Genomic DNA, 21,729 nt, shown 5'->3' on the forward strand with positions numbered 1-21,729 from the left:
TGAGCCTTTGTCAAGCGACTGCCACACAATGTTGCTGTTTGATAGAGAGTCGAGCTGGCTTCCTTTTGTTGCAAGCTTTGCTAACATGCTGGCATTCAATTAAAAGCAATGCCAGCTATGTTAGAAAAATGTTGGCAGGCAGTTTGACCATACGCATGTGTATGTAGTGGATAGCTGTGTTAATTGTTGTATTTATGGCTGCAAGCAAATGTTTTGTTAAAGTGACATTTTAATTAATGCCAAGCAGGAAGCCGCAACAGCAGCTTAAGCACTTAAGCAGTGACTGCCAGGCAGCGTAATCTACAGTTTAATTTTACCCAAGCAGAGAGGCCTACTTATAGTTAGCAACAGCCAAAGCAGCACAATAGACGTCGCCACTAGTCCACTTGAGCATAGCCCTAAGCAGCATAATGCGCTGTGCCTATAAGTGCACTTGAGCCTGAGCACTGTGGCTGTGGCTCTGACTGTGGCTGCTGTAGTTGCCCGGGCAACCAAACCTACGGATTGTAGCGAAGCGTGTATAATAATACGATAAATGACAGGACAACACGATGAGAGGATGCGCTGGTGGCGTAACAATAATGAGTTCGCTCGCTCAGTACATTGGCCTGGGCCCAGTGGTTCACATTGAGCCACTTTTGACATGTTTAAATTTCATGCCTCAGCCGCGCGACTTGCTTATTATTTTACAATATTCCATGATTTTTTAATGCAATTTCTCTGTGTTTGTGTTTGTTGCAGAATATTCAAGACAACGTCGCGCTCCGCACAGGAGGATGTCAACCTGCTGCACGCCTCGGTGCTGTCCATGGTGGAGTTTGATGATGACATATTCGCTGCTGGGAATTGCTTCGATTGGAACGAGCATCCAGCGCAGCCGGGACTGTTCTGCCCGTTTGCGTATAGGCTGCCGCCTCCAAACTTGGGCGCCATCTTTGCCAAGGATCTGGCCATGGAGTATCATTATCTGGGCAATACATCCGAGTGGTTCTTTCTCGCGCGCAAGAATGCCGAGAAGGTGATAGCGCGCAACGAGCAGTACCTGAAATGTAAGTGCCACACTGATTTATGCCACATTTTGTGGCAGTCAACAGCGCCAGCATTGAATATTTATATTTGCTGCGTGCTTTAATCTTTGACTTCATTAGTCACTGTCCAAGGGGGAAACAAGTGGCGGCGGCTGCTGCTGCTGCTGTCGTGGGAATCTCTGCAAAATCTACGGCCATAAAAGCGTAGCAACTGTTCCGCTGCTGCTGCCTAATTGCGTCGCCAAAACGCCAAGCGGCAAGTGGCAAGTGGCATATTTTAGTTGAGCGCTTTATCATTGCCAGCGCCCACGCAATTAAGCAAATAAATAACACAAATAAATGCAAGCGAAAGCCACTTAAAATGTAAATGAATACGCAATGCCGAAACTAATTAGTGATGCTCCAGCACAGAGCCTCAGGCTTCACACACACACACGCACGACAAGTGCTGATTATAGCATACTTCAGTGCCGACAGCAAATCAATCGCTTGCATGATTTCCAATTGACAATTGCACTAATTACTGCGTGAAATTTAATCCAGTCAATTCAATTTACGCTGCTCAACGTTCAGCGCTCAGCTTGCAGCTATAGATCTGCGCATTATAATATCTGCAATTTGGCTGTAGACTGCATTGGCATGCGGTTGGCGCAACAACATTTCGCATATGCATAATTTCCAAATTAAAGGTTACGTATACGCCACGTAGCGTGTGTGTGTTGTCCCCGTTGCCACAGTATAGCGATGTACATACATGCGGCTTTGCTTTGCGCTCATGTTGGTATGCAAATTATTTGTTTGCCTGACTGCAGGGCCGCCAACTAATATTTCTGCTGCCGCCGTTACGTATACGCCGTGGAATTTCCCTTTGCATGCCTACGAAAAGTACAGTGGCAGCCAAGGCCGACAGCGTTAATTTAAGTTCCCAATAAATTCTACATTTTTAGCTAACAAATTTTCTCACAGTGCAGTTTGCCAGGCAGCCACGACAAATTGCATGTGATCTGCATGCGATTGGAGGGCGGCGCTCCACCAAACATACAAATTCAAAATGACAAACGGAATCGAAAACAAACACAGCCACTTGCCACTCCCCCCGCCCCGCTAACGTACCTAAGGCCTAAAAACGCTAGTTGCATGCATACTAATGCCATTTGTGTGTGTGTGTGTGCAATGGGATTGTATTTCTAGCTGATTGCCCCACTGCTTGCCGCTGGCAAATAAAAGCGCTTGCCACAAACAAAAAAAATTCATTTTTTCCAGCAGCAAAAGCAAAACTAAAAAAATTTACTAAAATAATATTTGCAGCACAAATAAAACGTTCAGCTGGCTAACTATATATACATGTATGTGTGTGTGTGTGTGTGTGTGTGTGTGTTGACCGCCATTTGACAGACAGTCATTTATCTTTGGAAATACGCCAAGCACGTGAAGCGTATAAAACTAATTTGAAAGATGCCGCGCGCTATAAACACAACTATGAACTATGATGTACGAACAAGCTGCTCATGTATGTGTGTGTGTGTGTGTGTGTGTGCTACTAAATCCGACACTAGAGCGTGCTAGGAATTGCGCCTTAAGGTCACCATCACTGGGATATCTGCATAACGACGCTGACTTTCAATTTATATGCATTTACATATTTGCTTTGCCTCTCTCGCTCTCTCACTCCCTCTCTCTCTCTCTCTCTCTCTTTGAGTTTCTGTCTTGCTGCTGCCTTGGCTTGCTCTTAGCCCTGCTCCCCACAGTCATGTTCATAGCCGCATTAAAGTTTTGCGCCACCAAACTTTGTCCTGACGTTGCCTTTGCCCATTGCCGCCATAAATCGAGCGTAAGGCAAGCAAAAATTATTAAATTTGCAGCATTGGCTTTTCTTTTTGTGCAATGAAAATTGTATAAATCAATTGAAAAGCACAATCAATTGCTCGCCCATTCATGTGCAATTAATTAAATGACTACTTTGTTTGCAATTTTTTTATTTTGCACTGTCGCCGCGGCTGCTTATTGTTTATTAATGAGTGCAAGTTTGGTTTATAAAAAAAATCAATAAATAACAAACTAATTAACAGCAGTATTTTATTTTGTAAATCAATTGTTAAGCGTCATAATGTGTTTTTAGTTTTTAGCCACAAATTACTTTTATAATTTTATTGCAATTAATTAATTGCATGTATGCGATTTATGGCGCGCACTTAAAAAGCAAATAAATTTATAAGTAGTTAGGCTATAGAATTATGAGTTTACTGTACTTGGTAATGTTTTATAACTTGACTACTTTTTGGTATAAACATATACAGTGCTGAATATATTTGGGTGTAGGTGCTTGCGTAGGCATAAAAACTAAACTAATAAAGCAAGTTCCATAATTCTTTTCTTTCAACATTGTTTATTGAATTCTAAGCAAAAACATAATAACAAATACATGAATAGACTCAATGGCTTAAAAGTGAAATCAAAACAAGGCGACTGGACTAAGCTTAATAAAAATTGTTTAAATAAATAATTATGCTGGCATAAATCCCAAAATCAGCTACAGACAGATACATAGACTAAGCTGATTCCCAAACACTTTTATTTAAATTAGTAGCATTTTTAATTTACTTAGCTTAAAGCAAAAAACTTTTATTGTTTGTTATATTCAAGCGACTCATAAGAAATGCCTAGAAAATCTTTTTATTTAGTTAACTCAATTCCAATTATGTCATAATGCTAATCTGCATAATCCATAAACCAACAAACTACACTGCGCGTCATTTGAATAGAACTTGCATAAAACTATTTTTATGCCTTTACTGTTTCAAATCTAGAGACTCTAATTTAATTTTGAGACTCTATTTGCAACTCAAATCCACTTCGGCAAATTCATTTTTGCTGCTTTGCTTAACAACTAATTTATTGCCCCGCCCCGCATATTTTATGATTCATATAAATACTTGAGTGTTCTTACTGTATTTTACTGTTATTATATGTTGCTGGCTAATGTGCGACTGTGTGCGTGTGGCCAACTAAACCGCAAATATATGTCATAATATTTGTATTTTTTATATAAATTTTGCTATTCAGGCAGTGCTTTTGTCATTGCGATTGTTGTTCTTGCCATTGAGCGTTGTTGTGGTTACACATACAGACAAACAAATAATACAAATGTGATTGTGTGTGCGTGTGTGTGTCACGTGTTTAACATAAAATTTAAATAAAAATCACATGCAATATGTATGTAAACAGTAATATCTACGTACGCTTAAGCTCACGCTCATGCTCACATCCTGTGCGCATCCTTGGGGCGTCTTGCGTCTTTTACAAGCGCAAATATGCTTATATGTCTTTGTGTGTGTGTGTGTGTGTGTGCTGATTATTGCTTGGCTTGGCATTGTTGTTGCTGTAATTTCCGTTTGTTAACGCAATTTGCAAAAATGTTTGGTAACAATTTCGTTCGCCGCTTTGCGGCTTTTCATTTCCATTATGCATTCTTTGCTAAGCAATTGCGCAGCGCAACTAAATCAGCTAAAGCTACTGAGATAAACTATAACATATACAAATTCTATGCAAATGCGTCTGTGTGTGTGCCTGTGTGTGTGTGAGCGTCTCCCTAAGCTCTCGTATTAGCCTCAATTGCAAAGCGCGCACTTGGCACGCGCGTGAATTTGGGGGAGCAGCGGCGTTGCCCTGGCTGTTTACTTGGCATAATAAATAAAAGATGAAAATTCTGCTTAATGTATAAGCAGCGTGGATAAGCTGCTTTAAGCCAGTGTCAATTCGCTCGTCTACTGAAACTGCTCGGCGAGATTCATCTGGCGCACTATGGTAATGATGCTGAATGCAAATTTCGCCACCTGTAGCAAGCGTCGACAAATATTTGCAATTAAAATCGCATATACAGCAGCAGCTGGGACTTACACTGAAATTGCTGCTCATGGATATGGGCAATATGCCGCCGGCTATGAAGATAACGGGCTGCTGCACATGATGCATAAAATGCACCAGCGTGGATTTATAACGCGGCTCCGCGTCCGTCCAGTTCGATTGGAAAAGCGTGTTGGCCAGCTCCTCGCTGTCGTCAATTAGCAAATTGCATGTGTAGCAAAATGGAAACGTTTCCATCAATATGGTGATGACAAACATGAACGAGGCCAGTCCACGCCAAAAGTCCGAAAAGAAAAATATGTTGATGAGCGTCAGTCCCAGTATGGAGCCAATTAGCATAAACTGCACAAAGATTGTGCGTGAGATCGCCGGACGCAGCAAGTCGCAGCCTCTGCTCAAATTCAAAGTTTCAATTGTTTAACAATTAAGTTGGATTAGAATTTTGGGTTACCTTAGTAGAAGCTTATGCGCCAGCACGCAATCCACCAGCTGCTCATAGTTATACTGCTCCGTTTTGCTTGGATCCAGCCGCAAGTTGCGCACATGATCCTTGAGCACCTCAAAGTGCGCGCGTATCATAGTCAGAAACATCAAAGCAAATGTATCCGCCAGCAGATCCTGCAGCACTGGAAACATTACCACTATATACTCGAGTATGCAGTGAGCCCAAAGACTGAGCAGGCCATTGTGCCAGTCCACAATGGGATTGAAGACTGCCCAGGCGGGTCTGCCGCTTATGGCGTAGGACAGAAACGTCATAAACGAGAAGCCGCAGTAGGTGAACATAAAGACGAGAAATGCCAAATTGCAGCGTGCCACCATCTGATGAATTCGCTGACGATCGCTGTCAGTGCGCAGTCGCTCGTCCAGTCTGTCCACCAGCTGCACCGCCTTGAACAGCCGCCCCAGCGATAAGTACGTGATGCTGCACTTCACCGAGGCGCCATAGCAATTGAGGCCCACCTGCAGCGAGGTGAAGAACTGGCCAGGCGTAAACTGCTTAAACTCACGCACATAGCTGATGGCAAAGCCAAATGGCAAATAGAACACGCCAAAGATAAACGGTATGCAAGTCCAGAAGCGATAGAGATAACGCAGTGCGCCCTTTTTGGGCGGCACCCAGCCTATAAACCGCATTAGGCGATACATATAGATGTTGCCATCGCTGGAGCGCACCTGCTCTGTCAGTGGTGCTGGATAGATGCGCTTGAATACGGACTCCATGCTCTGTTTGACTGGCAAGACTGGCAATTGTGCTGCCATTTTATAGTTTGCCAAAGTGACAGCTGCTTGGCTTCCCCAAAGAGAATTCGCTATCTGTTGCAGTCAAAAGTTTGTCTTGGGTGTAACTTGGCATTTATTATTAACTGCATTGTTAAGTGCAATAAGTTTATCTTACTTTATAACACTAGTCAGCAAGCGCTTAAATATTCGCTAAAAGTGTTTGCCCTAAAATGTATGCTTCAAAAAATTGTGCGCTTGCATTTTAAAAATTTATTCATACAAACGAGCCAGAAATATTCAAAATTAAGTATTAACAAATTTATTTAACACCCCCTAGGTTTATAACCTATTTATTGTTATATCCTATTATTGTATTATTAGTATTACTATAGTATTATAGTAAAGTTTAGTATAATTTAGTAAATTATAATTAGGAAAAGTTGCCACAAAGGTAATAGCAATACTAATTTCACAGCAAAATATTTTATAATTTTATAAAAAAGCATATTTATTTACTATATATTTTATTTGTTATTTAAGCAACAGACATAAACTGTTTATATAAAATGTACTAAGCATTTGCAATACTCAACTTCAATGCTCAAAGTGCATTACATTTATTTTAGTTCGCTTGAAGTATAATTTTTTATTCAAGCGTATGTTCATTCATCTCTAGTCTCTACAACCACTTAAGATCCTTTATGAATCCGATTAAGCAGCACAAAGGCATTGTATGAAAAGTTACGACTCCATTTTGCTGTTGTTAAAGCTAAATTCGCAGAATTCACAAATCTTTCTTTCTTCTTATTGTTTGGAATTTTCATTTTGAAATATTCCTAGTACAAAATGCTGGTCAAAATGTTTTATTAAAACAGTTAACACCTGCCCTGTGGCATGTGAGCAAACGCAAAAAACAACAGCTGCAAGCCAAACTTTTGCTTAATAAAATATACAAAATGCTGTACTGGGTCAGCGAATATTAAATTCTAAGTTAAGCGCACGGCAATAAAAAGTTGCTTGATATAATGACTTGCTTTATTTAAACGAGCTAAGCTATTATTTGCTGCTAGCAAGAAAGTCAAGCCAGTGCTTAAAAACTCATTAGCTACAGTTTTACGAAGGTCAAGTTCGGTTACAAGCCAAGCTGCAAGTTGCTGCTGCTGATCGAGTGTCATTAGGGCTTATCGATTATGTACGAATTGCAAGAAACAAAAAAAAAAAAAAAAAAATAGAATGCAACGTTTTGTTACAACATTTTGCGCTTTGTTTGCCATTCACAGCTTTTCATCTGTATTCAAATCGCACCGAGGAGCGCATCGAGGACGACACGCTGGCTGTGAAGTATGAGGATGGGCGCTGGTCGAAGCCGTATTACGATTGCGGCGGTGGCAATATCTGGATGCTAACGTATACGGTGCCATTCTTTGGCTACGAGAATGGCAGCTATCATTTCAAGTAAGTCGCAAAACAATTGCCAGCTCAGAATGAAAATCACAAGGGAAATGACTGCTGCCACATGCAATCAAGTGGTGGGCGTGGCAGCCCACCAACCAACCAACCAACCAGCCAACCAACTGCCATAGCATTCTATAAATAATTTGTACACTACAATGGCCTGAAAAGCGCCCAGTTGGCAGCTCTTTTTATATACTTACTATATATATTTGTTTGTTTTTTTTTTTTTGTGTGTCTTTTAACTTTGAACTGTCAGCCGCAGCGAGCGTTGACAACAGCACGAAAATATGAGATACTCTTGAATGCAGCCACATCAGCAGCATTTGTTGAACATTGTGCTTTGGTTTTGTGGCAAGTTTTTCGTTTTTGTTTTTGCCGCTTTTCACACACAGTGCAACATTGAATACTGGCCGTAATTGAATAGCGTCCGAGTCACATCATCATAACGATGACGACGACGACGACGACGACGACTTCTTGCTACAGCATGTAGCATGTTGCACGTGCAGCACTTTTATTTTACTCACGCTTCGCACAAACGGAATATAATATGCTTTTGAAAATCTATAAAATAAAAAAACTTTATCACGCGCTTTTGTCTTGCCGCCTGCTTCGAATCTTTTTTTTTTTTCGCTTGCATAGTTTTCCCTTTTGAGCGCGGGGGCGGAGACGCAAAACTTTTCGAAATTGAATTTTGAGGCGAAGCCCCAAGCAGTTAAAGCAACTTTTGGCTGCAAGCTGTGCTGTGCTGGTTGTGTGTGTAAAACAAGTTACACAATTCAATGAAAAATCCCATTGATGTTTTCGGCCAAATCAATAAATTTCACTTGAAGCACTTCGAGTGGCGCAGGCAATACCCAAAGTGCACTTTGCTTGCGCATATTTAATTAATTCACTACGTTTCATTAAATTTGTTAAGTCAGCTGTAGCTGTAGCTGTCTGCCAGTTGCCAGTTGCCAGTTGCCAGTTTGGCTTTATTACAAAATATTTGCTGAATCAAAGTCCAGCGCCTAGTAAATTGCACTAGACGTGAATTTGAGGAATGTGTGCGCTCTAAAACATCAAAACGCAAAGCCTTAATATAAGCATAATGACATCTGAAAGCCACTTTATTGCCCCAGTCAGCGCAACAGCCACTCAGCTATGTCGTAGACTCGGCAGCCCTGCACAATTAGCTAGTTGTCGGCCCTGTCCGCACTTCCACTTCGCTTCATGCATAATTTGTAATTATTGCTGGGGCAACAACAAAAGCCAATAACGAGCGACAGCCCAGAACAGAGCGTTGCGAGTAGGCAGAGCAACTAAACAACTGTTTTTATTATAGTTACAACTTTCGCAACTGGCATACAAATTGTAATTACGAACGCTAGATAATTTTTGATTCGTTGTGAAATGTGTAAGCGAAAATGGCTATTGCTATTTATGTCTGAATTAAGGCTCGTTGCCAGTTTTGATTATTACGTATACGCAACTAGTAATTTGATATAATAATCGTGCAGTTCGCAGCTGGTTAAGGTTTATTGGTGCAAAGCCTTGAGCAGGACTGCAACAAGTGTCTTATTTGCTAAAGCATCAAAAGGGAATATTAAAAGCGTAAGCATATTTTAAGCTAAGACAATTTGCAAACAGAGCTAAGCTCTAACTCATAGAACAAATATTAGTTTCAACTGAAATTAATCAAAACTAATTGGCTTGAAATGCATTTTAGTTGTGTAAGAGTTCAAAGACGCAGGAAAATATTTAAAAAATATTTCAAAAGCCTAACAGCAATGATTGAGGAATTAGCTAGACATGAGATCCTTTCTGTGAGAGTTCTTGCTTTATTATTATTCTATTCTTATTAATTACATATACACATGCATATGTAATTATTAGTATTTTGTACAACTTGCCAAGCTGCCAATAAAGCAGCAGAAAATATGTTCAAGTCAACTTTACAAATTTTAGCTAATGCCAACCAAAAATCGTTTGTTCGGACCATACTCTACTGTATGTTTTCATAGCAACCACTTATGAATAGATTGGACAGCAGCAAGCTGCTTTGATATGCAGCGTGCGATTTGCACTTAGCATATGCCCTCCAGGGATGGAATATAATCAAACTAGACAAGCGCTTTGACCCCTTTATGTGGCTGGGCAGCATAAGTGACTGCGATGATCATAAAAAGTACAAGTTATGGTTAAACCCAAAGGAGGTAAGCCATAGAAATATTCTTATTATGTAGCATAAGCTGCAAGGCTTGGATTTTGAACACTAAAATTGGCTTTGAATAGTAAGCAAATCATAAACTAAATAATAATAATCGAACACTTATTTTATACATCAAATAAATATGATGCCTATTAAGTAAAATAAAATCCAATCTAAGTCAATCGATACTTAAACTATTAAATAAAGATGTACAGCTTTAATCAACACTCAAGAATTTTCAGCTGTTAAATAAACTTTATTGTTCTCGCTCTCAGTTTATATTAAAATTAACAAATTTAAATCAATTTTATGCCAATCAATTTAGTGTTTAGTTTAATCATCAATTTACTATAAATATTTCCTTGGGTTCAAGTTATATTAAAATTAACAAATTTAAATCAGTTTTATTTCAATCAATTTAGTGTTTTGTTTAATCATCAATTTACTATAAATATTTCCTTGGGTTCCTGTATAAATTTCTCATAGCTTTTGGTAGTAGCCTTGTCGGCTTCGCTTTCGATTTTGGGCGTGTAGCAGAAACAGGGAAAGACCTTGCGCATCTCCAGCGGCTCCGGAGTGCGGCCCGGTCGTGGCGTTGTGGTGAACCGAACTTTCATTGGCCCTAGCCCCAATTATAAAGTGAGAGCCGCTAATTAATATAATTGCAACTTAAACTGTGTGTGGCAGCACTTACAGAGCGACTGATAGTAGTGTTTTTGCCAAGAGTCCAGTGGCTTTTGTTTTTTAGCCAGCCCCAGGCCGAGCAGCGGCAGCAGCAGCAGCATGAGTATGAGCAACAGCTGCGCTGGCTTTGAAAACATTTTGCTTTAATTTGCTGCAGCTAAATTGAAATTATATACTGCACAAAAGTCTGTAGCTGTAAATTGTTTAATGGCTGGCATAATTATAGCTGTTAGCAGCGCTTCATGGGCTACAAAGCGTTTAAAATTTCATTAAAATTAAGACGCAACAGTAACAGGTGGGCGGCACACACACACACGCACACACACATAGACGTTTATGTTGCTATTAATTATAAAGCAGGCAGCCACGCATGGCAAGCCTCATGTTCAATAGCTTGCTCGATAAATTTCAAAGCACAGACAGAGCTGCAAGTGCAATTAGTTGCAACATAAATTTTGCGTTTGCCTAATGGCTGCATGCAACTAAATTAATGCGGCAAGCAGCAGCAGCAGCACCCGAGCTTATTCATTTAAAACAAGCCCAGGCAAGTTGGTCAACAACAAAAGCAAACAACACAAAAGCGAAGCGAAGCGAAGCAAAAAGTTGTTTCGTGTTAATAATGAGCTTGGCTATCAGTATGCCATTAGTTGTGAGAATTAATTTGTTTACGTGCTGCTGCTGTTGCGGCTGCAGCCCGGAAAATGCTGCGGCAAAATGCCGGAAAAGTGGCTGCCAAGTGGCCAAGCAAAAAGTTGCTAATTGATTTAATTTATGCATTACAAGCCGCACAGCTCGAACAGCAGCAAAAGCAACAACAACAATTGGCAGCAAACATTAACTAAATAATATTAAAAATTATTTGGCAACAACAAAAGCAAACTGCGCGCTATTTTCAGCCACAAAAGTCGCTTTGGCAGTTACAGTGCTGCGAAACGCAAATAGAAAGGCACAAATCACATTAAGCGCACGCTGTGAGGGCAGGACTAAGAAAGGACAAGCCAGGCTGGCTGCTGCCTGCTGTGGGGCAATAATTTTATTTGATTTCATTTAAGTTTCGTTTAGTGTGTGTGTGTGTGTGTGTGTGTGGCAGCAACAAAAATTTAACGCGCAAGCGAGACGCAGAGACTTTCATTAATCTTAGTTCTTGTGATTATGCGACTTATGCTTATTACAGCGTGTGCGTGTGAGCGAGCTAGCAACAGTTGACAAAGCGTAATGACGCAAACGGAAACGGAAGCGGAAACACTCGTATCAAATATGGCTATAAGCAGGGGGCACTGTGGGGCGTCTGGGCAAGCAATTGCTTGTTAGCTAGCACTGTAGTATGAATATGCATGATTATCAATGGCACAAGCTACAATTCATAACTGCGCATATGTGTGTGTGTGCGTGTGTGCAGTTATTTCAACTTGACTGCATCTGACCAAAGGCACTGGCAGCTCAGTTGCCAAAGCAACCGATGCACATAGCTGTGTCTCTACTTATTGCATTACCTTAGTGGCAGCAATATGCTGGGCTGACTATCATGTTGAGTTCTTGGGCAACAAGAGTTTCAATTTGTGCAGAAATTATTTCAATTTGAGTTTCTTTGTTTGTGCCAAGAGTTAAATCTCACAAATACACAAGTTGTTGGCAAAGTTTTATTGCCAGCAGCAGCAGCAGCAAATAAAGCAACAACTGCTAACAAAAATTTTTAAATCAACATTTGGTGTGACTTTGCTAGCAGCAGATTTGGGTCAACACTTTGGGGCAGCAGCACTGTCAATTGGCACACATTGCGTATACGTAAAACATGTTTATAAAAGCGTGTGGCCATAAACAATATGCGCAATAATGCACTCCACATTGCCACAAACTAACAGCAACATCAGCAGCGTGTACTTAGACGTATTAGCAGTTGCCATTTTGAAAATGTGACGCACGTGCTAACGCGCTTGTGTTTTAAGCTCGGCAAAATGCATTTCAGTTATGCACGTAATGCGCGCTTTAGTCGCGCGCGTGAGTCAGCGCACGTGCTGCTTGTCCAGCATAAGTTTAAGCTGCTTAAAGTTTGTTATGTTAAGCATTTGTTGCAACTATTTGTTGTTGAGGCGTGCACAAATTAATTGACAGCTCATTTGCTAGGGCAGTTAATCAAAGTCACATTGCGCATACGTAAAGTAAAACTAATAAATCAATATGGAAACCCAAGCGGTCAGAGCGATAAGCTTATGTGCCGTTATCCGTTTACAAATTATCTTCAAAATTGTCAACGACTGAAACCACACACACACACACACACACACAGAAAAATAAAAGGACGCAGCACTAAAGTAAAAAGGGCAGACACAAAGGCGTTGGGATCAACTGCAGCAGAATTAACATAATCATTATTATAATGTAATATGGCTCCCCATTGTATAGTCCGGTTGCGTGCGTGTGTTATCCTTTTTTGCGCCTTGCCTTGCCTTGCCTTGCCTGGCTTGCCTACTTCCTCTTTTCGCAATCAATAAGTTGTCAGAAACAATCAAATAAATACAAAACTGATATGTCAATATTAACTGACAGGCGCACGAAATTCGAGACACAGACCCAAGCAAGGCCCGCACATATTACGCCTGTCTGTCCATTTAACTGTCTGTCTTACTATATGTCTGACTCACACACACACACACACACACACGGAGACGCAGAAAGGTCGCCAAAGTTGTTGTCAGTCAAGCAGACAAATGGAACCATGTTGAATAAATGTGCAAAAGGATGCAACACAATCCCATTGGCTACAACGTGCTTCGCTATAATTGCCGTTTGATTACAAATTTTACATTTCATCTAAAAGAACATATGCAAATTCTTTGAATAAATTATAATGTACAAATGTGCGTTAGATTCATAAAAGTAGCAAACATACAGTGCATATATTTTGGTTGATTCATTTTGATTTTATAAAAAGCAAATTGTCATTTTTTGCTGCATTATTACAATCTAAAAATTATACATTTTATGTTTGAATAGTTTGGAATATTAAAATTTCAAAGCACTTTTTTTTGTTTATAAAATTATAAAATTCCTATTTTTTCAGATGTGTATTTTGCTGTTAAATTAGTTTGCTATTACCTATGTGGCAACTTTACATAAATATTATTAAACTAAACTATACTATAATAATACTAATAATAAAATAATATGATGTCAGAATAACTAGGTTATAAAACTAGCGCAAAATATAAATTTAAATAATTTTAAGCTCACTAAAAATAATCAATATAGTCGTTGCTTTACATTAATTTCTTTGTCATTTTATTTTTGCAGCATTTAGATCTAAAAATTCCTTATTTAATATTTGCAAATTTGAATTGTTTATTTAAGCTATTAAATTTTTAAACCAAAAGTCTCTTATAAAACGTTTAACTTATAATAATCAATATAGTTTTTGATTTTACATTATTTTCTTTGCTCGAAATTTTCTTACAAATTTAAATTGTTTATTTTCGTTATTGAATTTGCAGTGCACAAGTTTCTAATAGAATTGCTTAGTTAATAAAATTAAAATTTTGTAATACTCAGTATTTTTATGTAAAAAAAATGGAATTTAAATTTTTTACTAGTATTAATTATCAATTTTTTTTTAGTAGTATAATTAGATATTTAATCTTTTATGTTATCCCTTACAAATATTTGCACACTAACTAATGGATTATTATTATATTATGGGGAACTTTTGGCATTTCTGCACTTAATAGCACCGAACAAGCAACTGTAGCTCATCTACCAATGGGAAGCATAATTGATCTTATAGGTCTTATACTCCATTTAAATAAGAATAATAAATAATTCGCTTGTAACAATATCTTTGTAGAAATAGAAATTTATATATATATTTCCTAAAACATGCTTCCAATCATTTTTTTTTAATAAATAAAATTTAATTTTAAAATTTAATATAATAAAATTTAAATTTATATTTTTTAATATATTTCTTTCAAATTTCTTATACCAATTTCTTATCTGCTCAATTTAAAATATAAATTTGTTTGCTTCGTGTGCTAAGCACTGTGGAAAGTTTGCTGAACGCCGAAAAAAAAATGTTAACAGTGAGCTTGGGATTATGCGTAAAATTCTACATGTGTTCCGGCTGTTTTGGGTGGCTTTCAGTAGCTGCTTAGGTATGCGTGTAATTGGGTGTGGCTCGCACCGCTGGCTAACTGTGGGTGCGTGGAGCCGCATAGGATTGCTGTGCTGGCATTGAGTTTGGGTCCGGGGTCAGGGCTTAGTGCACCCTTTTCATGGCTTTATGTCTTTGTAAAACGACAAGGCAGTCAACGACAGCGAAACGACAAGAAAATAATTTTCTACTATTTTTCCTTATTCTTTGAGCTTGACTCGGTTTTTTTTTTTGTTGTTGTTGTTGTTGTTGTGCGAAACCGGAACCATAACAGGCTTGTTAGTTTCCGCCTGCTCTTTATCCTTTAGCCATAACACACACATAGACGCCATCAAAGGCGGAATTTATTGTTTGTTATCGCTACACACACGCACACACACACACACACACACACACACATATGTGAGCAAGTTAGAGACTGGACTTTGGTTTGCTGTCTATCTGTCTGTCTGTTATAAACATAAATCGCTGGCGCTGGACGCGCTGAGCGCATTGCACGTTTTATTGAATTGATTTTTATAAATGGCGCCATTTGGCTTAAGTGCCGCCCAGTTGATTGTTCAGCTGACAAATTAATAACATAAATTTTTAACGCCTTTGCTGTTGCCTTTGCCTTTGCGCTGCTGTCTAATCTCAACTTGAGTGCTGCTTTATTTCATTTGCAGAGGCACATCTGGCATTGATATTGACTTGAGGCGCGTGGACATCGATCAGTGCCCGCAGCGTCCGACGCCCGGCACCAAGCGCCCGTTGAACATCTTCGCCGGCACCGACAAGTGCAAACAGCGCACAACTATGGTGTGTACTTGATAAACGGCAAACGCTTTACACTTTTTTTTCTCACATTTACCTTACCTAACTTTTAACTGCCCCCCACCTGCTCATCAACCACAGTGCGAGGCTATAATGGGTCTGGGCTTTCGACGCGGCTCCTACAAATGTCTATGCCGCAAGGGCTTTTATTTTCCTGACGTTATTGCGCAGAACAAGTTCTTCAATGGCAGCCTGCTGGAGGAGGAATACGAGAAGCTCATGCTGGTACGTTACGTATACGCCGCGTGGCATTAAGCCAATGCCGAACCGCTGACTCAGTTGGTTTCAATAATTGCACGCAAACGTTCATTAAATATGTAGTTGTCTTCCCCCATACACATTCTCATTTTTATCTGTGTGTGTGTGTGTGTGTTGTTTTTTTTTTCATCCTCCGCAGGGCAAAAATTCCACATACAACAGCAACAACGAGTACGAATGCCAGCCCTGTGCCGAGGGCTGTGACTCCTGTGAGGATTCCTCGCCCTGCATTGCGGCCCTCAATTGGCCCATGCGTACCAGCATCCTGGCCCTTGCCTGCATTGTCATCGGTCTGTTGCCGCCAGCCGCTTGGTTTACATTTCGCTATCAACAAGTCAAGGTAAGTAAGTTGAGCTGCTTGCCCAGCGCAGAGCTCTGCAGCAGCAGCGCTTGATAAAATAAAATAAAATAAAATTATTTTCTTGCACTTCCTTGTCCACCACTTGACCATGTGCCATGTAGCTGTGTGTGTGTTTATTGAGAAGAATATTACAGAAAGCTGATTTAAGTCAGGGCTGCAATGAAATTTAAAATAACAAGCTAAGCAAAAAATTTGAAAGCAGCTAACTCAGTTAGGCATAAATCGAATTGAACTCTTTGCAATATCAAAGAGCTAATTAAACCTTATATATATATTTAATGAGAGCAAACTAATGTCATTCAAAGTTTTGCAGTCTTAAAATAATTTATATGAAATACTTCAAAAATGTAGCAAACAAATAAAACAACAAAATTCAACAGTTTAACTATGGCTAAGAAGTTAAAAGTTTTGGTATTTAACTTATTTAAATCTTAAATATAATATGTTAGTCAATGAATTTTTTACTCTTATACAAACAGTTAATTTACATATAAATATCCTGAATCTTTTCCATATTTACACTTTCAATTAATACTTATTTATACTCCATGAAATTAAGAGCATTTAGTAGAAATATTCTTAAATTATTTGTATTCTTTTTTGTTGTTAAGGAATCGAAACATAAGAACAGATTTAATTTATGCCAAAATTATTGAATTTTTAGGCATAACATTTAGTTATTCTCTTCGAATTTTAAATTTCAATTAATAGCTGCAATAGATTCACTTAAATTAAATTTACTTAACATTTGCTTGAATGTTTGAGCTGCAGTGCATTCGTTTTGCTTTTGAAAGATGCTGTCTCATTAATTGACTTATTGCAGCCCTGGTGAGTGACCACGACAAGACCTCAACTCGACTGCGCGCCAGTCAAATGGCTTAGATGCGATGACAAGCTGGCAGCAGTGGAGGAGTGCAGGCCAAGTCAGTGAGGCCAGCCAAACTAAGCTGCTGTCATTTGAGCAGCTAAGCTGCTTAGCATTGTTAGTTTCAAGTTAATTTTGTACGTGCTGCGTCCGAGTGTCGTCCGTGTCCGACGTGGTCTAACAATTGCTGCGGATATTGTCGCGTATAAGCGGAAGTGCAAACACACACACACATACAGAGCCACAATACTGCCAACTTTGCAGCCAACTTGCTGCTGCTTGGTCGCTTGTGCGCTCATTAAGGCAAGTCCATGGGGTTTGTCGGCGCTGCTGCCCGCCTGCTTTGCCTCTCTGTCGTATAGTTTTAAACCATTTTGAACTTTTAAACCATTGGCCATGCGAGCCACTAAATCTCTGCTATGCTGTGTGCACATACCAGCTTCTGAATTATTTGAGTCCTCCCAGGCCACTTGCCGCTGGCTGTTTTTATTTCTAATGCGATTCTGTCGCATTTGTGTCCATGTCTATGAGGTCAAATGTCGAGCCTCATGTCTACGCCAGCAAAGCATGGCAAACTAATTAAATGACACTAAACACTCCGCACTTCAGCTGACAGCCACGTCAGCCAAGTGCCCCCCGCCAGTCCCCAGTTCAGTTCATTTGGCCATTTGTGCTTTTGTCTGACTTGAGCGCGCGGCAATTTCAATTTGATTTTCCAACTAAGTTGCGACACGTGCAAATTTTAGTTACTTGAACGCTCGCCCACTCGACTGCTCAGCTGTAATTCGGCAAGTGTTGAGAGCGGCGTCGTCTTTTCGCTTTGTTTAGTCACTCAAAGCAGCCAATTAAACGGTTTAACTTTTGATTATAAACAGGTTGTGCGAGCCGCCAGTCCAGCGCTTTTAAGGGTCATTGCATTGGGTGCCTTCTTTATCTACTGCACGGTAAGTTGCTTAGAGTTAATTAACATTTTGAATTAAATTTAATGCCCAAAACAAAGCCAGCGCTTGAAAGTATGCTACGTTATTTGGTACAGCAATATCAATTTTGTTTAAACTTTTATGTTTGGTTTTAACGCAGTTTAATGTAACGTTTAATTTAATATCCTTAAAAAAAGGCGCATAGCCTTAAGTGCTATATACTCTAATAACTGAATTATTATCATTAATTTAGCTTGTTGATTTAACAAATATTAAAACGATTTAAAGCCAATTAAAATTTATTTAGTTTGCAAGTTAAAGCTAAATCTGAACATGCAATTAAATAAAACTAGTGCAGTTCATTTTGTTGTACACAATTCTGTTGAAATCAAATATTTGAATTTCGAATTCTACGAATTTTACGCAATTTTTAATTGTAAGCACGACTGAGTTTATTTCAAATCTAATCTACACTATGCAGAATTGGCTTAGTTGCATTAGTTAGAGTACAGAATTTCTAAGCAGATTTTATTCAAAAAACATAGAATGTAAGTTTTTCACTTACAATAGAATTCTAGGCAATTAAAATCAAATTTTTATTTGCAGCAAAAAATTTTGAAGCATTGCAAGCTGGTTTAAAGTGTTATAAGCGCTTGCAGCACATATAGTAAATTCAATGAATCACAAATCAGTAAAAACATGTTGGTCAAAAGCAGCTTAAGCCAACAGTTCACGTATTTTTACATTAGAGTAGCAAGGTAAACTTTAAGTGCAAGCAAAATGCAAAACATTTTAGTTTGAAATCATTGCAAAACAGCAATGCTGAAAATTAACCAAGAATTTCTGGCTAAAAAGCAACTGCATCGAAAAAAAAATGAATAATAAAAAAAATTGCAGCATTGTTGTGCATTTCACTTTGTTTTGCAAGGCTGCCAAGCATTTCAATATGAAAATGTTGCAAGCTTTTTTTAGCATTTAGCTAGTTGCAATGCCTTTATGGCTGCTCAGCCAATTTAAAGCAATGTGCAGAATTTAAAATGCACGTTTTATATATCAATCATAATATATAAGAGTCTAAATAGCTGACATACTAGTTGGATATTCAAATGATGCTCAACTGACCGCACTCCAATCAAAACGCTTACGTAGGCAATTTCATTTGATTGATTTATGGCACGTTGCGCACAAGGAGAGTTCATATTTTTTCAGCTGCACACAAATAAGATATATTATATGCTACTTATCCATAGATTGTTTGTCTGTCTGTGTAACTGTTTGTGTGTGTGTGTGTGTGTGGCCACTTGGCAGCACAATGAACGCAAGTCTAGCTTGCGTCTTTTGTTTGCTTTATGATTTTTTAATATGTGCCAAGCAGTGGAGCTTGAGACCGCTGTCTAGTGGACTTGATTTATTAATACACACACACACAGACACACATACATACAAACGTATATTTTTAAAGCAAGTTGTGGCGCAGCTCAAGTGAATTTGATGCTGGCAAGTTCAACTTAAATGTGCCTGACATATTTTTGTTTATTTTTGTTTTGCGTTTTTTGTTTTTGCTACAAATTTGCAATGCAAAGTAGACAAAAGTGGCCAGACAACAATCAAATAAGCGTGGGAACTAAACAATTTGCATATTTCCAACACTCTACACATTTCGTGCTCTCTCTCTCTCTCTTTGTTGCTGCAGAACATTGTGATGTATCCGAATCCGAACCTCTACACCTGCACCGCACGCATTTGGCTACGTGAAATTGGCTTCTCACTGACCTACGGTGCACTGATGCTAAAGACCTGGCGGTACGTACTATAGCTTTCTATATATATAGAGCAGAAAGTTCAGTAAGCTTTATGGATCTCTTTGTTCCTTTTTTCTGTTGTTGTTTCTTTTCAGCATTTCGGTTATATTTCGTGTACGCTCGGCGAAGGCTGTGAAAATTACAGATGCCGCGCTCCTGAAGCGCTTGGGCATCATCTGTGGTGCAATTGGTACCTGCCTGCTGGTGCGCACTTTGGTATCGCCGCCGGATGTGGTGGTGGGACGCACTGCCGATGACCTTAAAGCGTTTCTATGCAAAACCGATTGGTGGGACTACACATTCACCTCCAGTAAGTGCCACTTACTTAAATGCATGCACCAAAAAACAGCAACGAAAAAGCCAAACAGCCACAGCCACTGCCACAGCAACAGCAACAGCAAAAGCAAATGCAATGCCAACGTTTCAGCGCAATCAAGTGCAAAAATATGGCAAAGCTGTTGCCATGGCAAACGCATGCAACGTATGTCCGCTTGACTTAAAGCAAAATCCAGTCACAATGCCAACGCCGGACTCCTGCTGCTGCCATTGCCGCTGCCGCTGCTGCTGCCAAATGCGAGTTTTTATTCGCATTCTCTGTCTCTGCAGCTTTTGTGGCTCTGTGGCTTCAGCGACTTTATTGGGTTTATTTACAAATTGCAAGTCATCAGTGTCCTGAACACAAAAGCTGGCACTTAAATTACAAACATATATATATCTACTATAGAGCGAGAACGACGTGTGTAAACAGCATTAACTGTTGAACAATCAGCAAACAATGGATAATGACAGTCCAATTTTCAATACAGCTTTAAGTCTTGGATTAGTGGTGATCAGTGCTGCCAGTTTAGCAATTAAGTTGCTATTAGCCACAAAATTTTTAATTTTCATTTAGATATTTCTTATTTTTCGAGTGCATTTTGGTCTTTTTTAAACTTTTTAAATTAAATAGATATCACTTTTGACGTCCTTTTTATCCTCTTACTCATATTAACTCATTTAATAAGCAAAAAAAAAGTTCGCAAATTAGTTAAGCCATATTTATTGATTTAGCATTTTTTCTTGCAATTTTTGGGAACTTTATTTGCTTAGTAGATTCTGGCAGCACTGATTATGTGCGCATGTGTAAAAGCAGATAAGCAGCTGAGTACACACAGCTGTCTCTGTCTTCCTTGTTTGCCCAAGTCGGCTGCGCTGCTTCCATGCGTACTTTAATTCGCTCAGAGCGCTTTGACTTCTGAGAGCGTAAAAACCAAGATGGCGGCGCTGCCTCTTTGACTTTTGTATGTGCGCATGTGTAACAGCAGATAAGCAGCTGAACCTGCTCAGCTATTGCTGTCTCTGTCTTGCTTGCTTGCTAAAGTCGGCTGCGCTGCTTCCATGCAAACTTTAATTCGCTCAGAGCGCTTTGTGTTCTGAGAGCGTAAAAACCAAGATGGCGGCGCTGCCTCTTTGACTTTTGTATGTGCGCATGTGTAAAAGCAGCAACGCAGCTGAGCGCACACTGCTCTTGCTGTCCTTTTCTTGATTGCTTTGCTGTTGATATTGAAATATGCGCACCAATTAAATGCAGCCAGCTAAATATATTAACTCATTTGATAAGCCAAAACAAACAAATAAGCTCGCAGATTAGTTAAACCATATTTATTGATTTATCATTTCTTTCTGGCAATTCTTACATAATTTTTAGCACCTTTTAGTAACATTTTTGCCACTTCTAGTAATTTTTGCTTAGGAGATTTTAGCAGCACTGGTGGCAAGCACTATAAAATAAAGATCTGAATAAAGTTAATTTAAAGCAGTGCGCCCTACACGACGTGAAGCTTTCTACATTGTTCCTCATTTATTTATCAGTTGTAAGCTGAAGACCCTAACGATTTTTAAGTTCAAGAAATTAATAGCTCAGCCAAATAAATTAAATTATAAGTAAGCTGCTATTTCTTACTTAAAGTCTTGCGCGTCTTTTAACACTATAATGTGTAGCTCTTTACTTTTATCTCTCATAAAAGCGGTGATAAAGGCTGTGATAAGTGCTAGTTTGGCCCATGAGTAAACTTATAGTTCTAAATTAAAATCTTTTATGGCTAAACTCACAAAAAATAGTTGAATTAGTTACAGCCATT

At 39.1% G+C, this 21,729-nt stretch overlaps 3 protein-coding genes across 3 annotated transcripts in view; 1 reads left to right on the top strand and 2 right to left on the bottom strand.

Moving 5' to 3' along the window:
- LOC108597560 overlaps window positions 1–21,729 on the top strand; it is a 54,313-nt gene that overhangs the window by 25,100 nt on the left and 7,484 nt on the right. Inside the window, exons 3-10 of the mRNA XM_017984169.1 lie at window positions 742–1,049; window positions 7,397–7,571; window positions 15,256–15,388; window positions 15,485–15,628; window positions 15,801–16,001; window positions 17,763–17,831; window positions 19,501–19,610; window positions 19,705–19,919. Coding sequence (XP_017839658.1) covers window positions 742–1,049; window positions 7,397–7,571; window positions 15,256–15,388; window positions 15,485–15,628; window positions 15,801–16,001; window positions 17,763–17,831; window positions 19,501–19,610; window positions 19,705–19,919 — 1,355 coding nt within the window. The remainder of the gene's footprint in view (window positions 1–741; window positions 1,050–7,396; window positions 7,572–15,255; window positions 15,389–15,484; window positions 15,629–15,800; window positions 16,002–17,762; window positions 17,832–19,500; window positions 19,611–19,704; window positions 19,920–21,729) is intronic.
- LOC108594615 (odorant receptor 59b) lies at window positions 4,382–6,155 on the bottom strand. The gene is made up of 3 exons (XM_017979759.1): window positions 5,344–6,155; window positions 4,926–5,283; window positions 4,382–4,861 (listed from the first exon to the last, which is right to left on the bottom strand). Exons 1-3 carry the CDS (start codon window positions 6,153–6,155, stop codon window positions 4,793–4,795), a joined length of 1,239 nt encoding a protein of 412 aa, XP_017835248.1. The 3' UTR covers window positions 4,382–4,792.
- On the bottom strand, window positions 10,170–10,561 carry LOC108597561. The gene is made up of 2 exons (XM_017984170.1): window positions 10,457–10,561; window positions 10,170–10,384 (listed from the first exon to the last, which is right to left on the bottom strand). Exons 1-2 carry the CDS (start codon window positions 10,545–10,547, stop codon window positions 10,200–10,202), a joined length of 276 nt encoding a protein of 91 aa, XP_017839659.1. The 5' UTR covers window positions 10,548–10,561; the 3' UTR covers window positions 10,170–10,199.

Source organism: Drosophila busckii, chromosome 2R (assembly GCF_011750605.1).
Source record: "Drosophila busckii strain San Diego stock center, stock number 13000-0081.31 chromosome 2R, ASM1175060v1, whole genome shotgun sequence".
Taxonomy (NCBI): Eukaryota; Metazoa; Arthropoda; class Insecta; order Diptera; family Drosophilidae; genus Drosophila; species Drosophila busckii.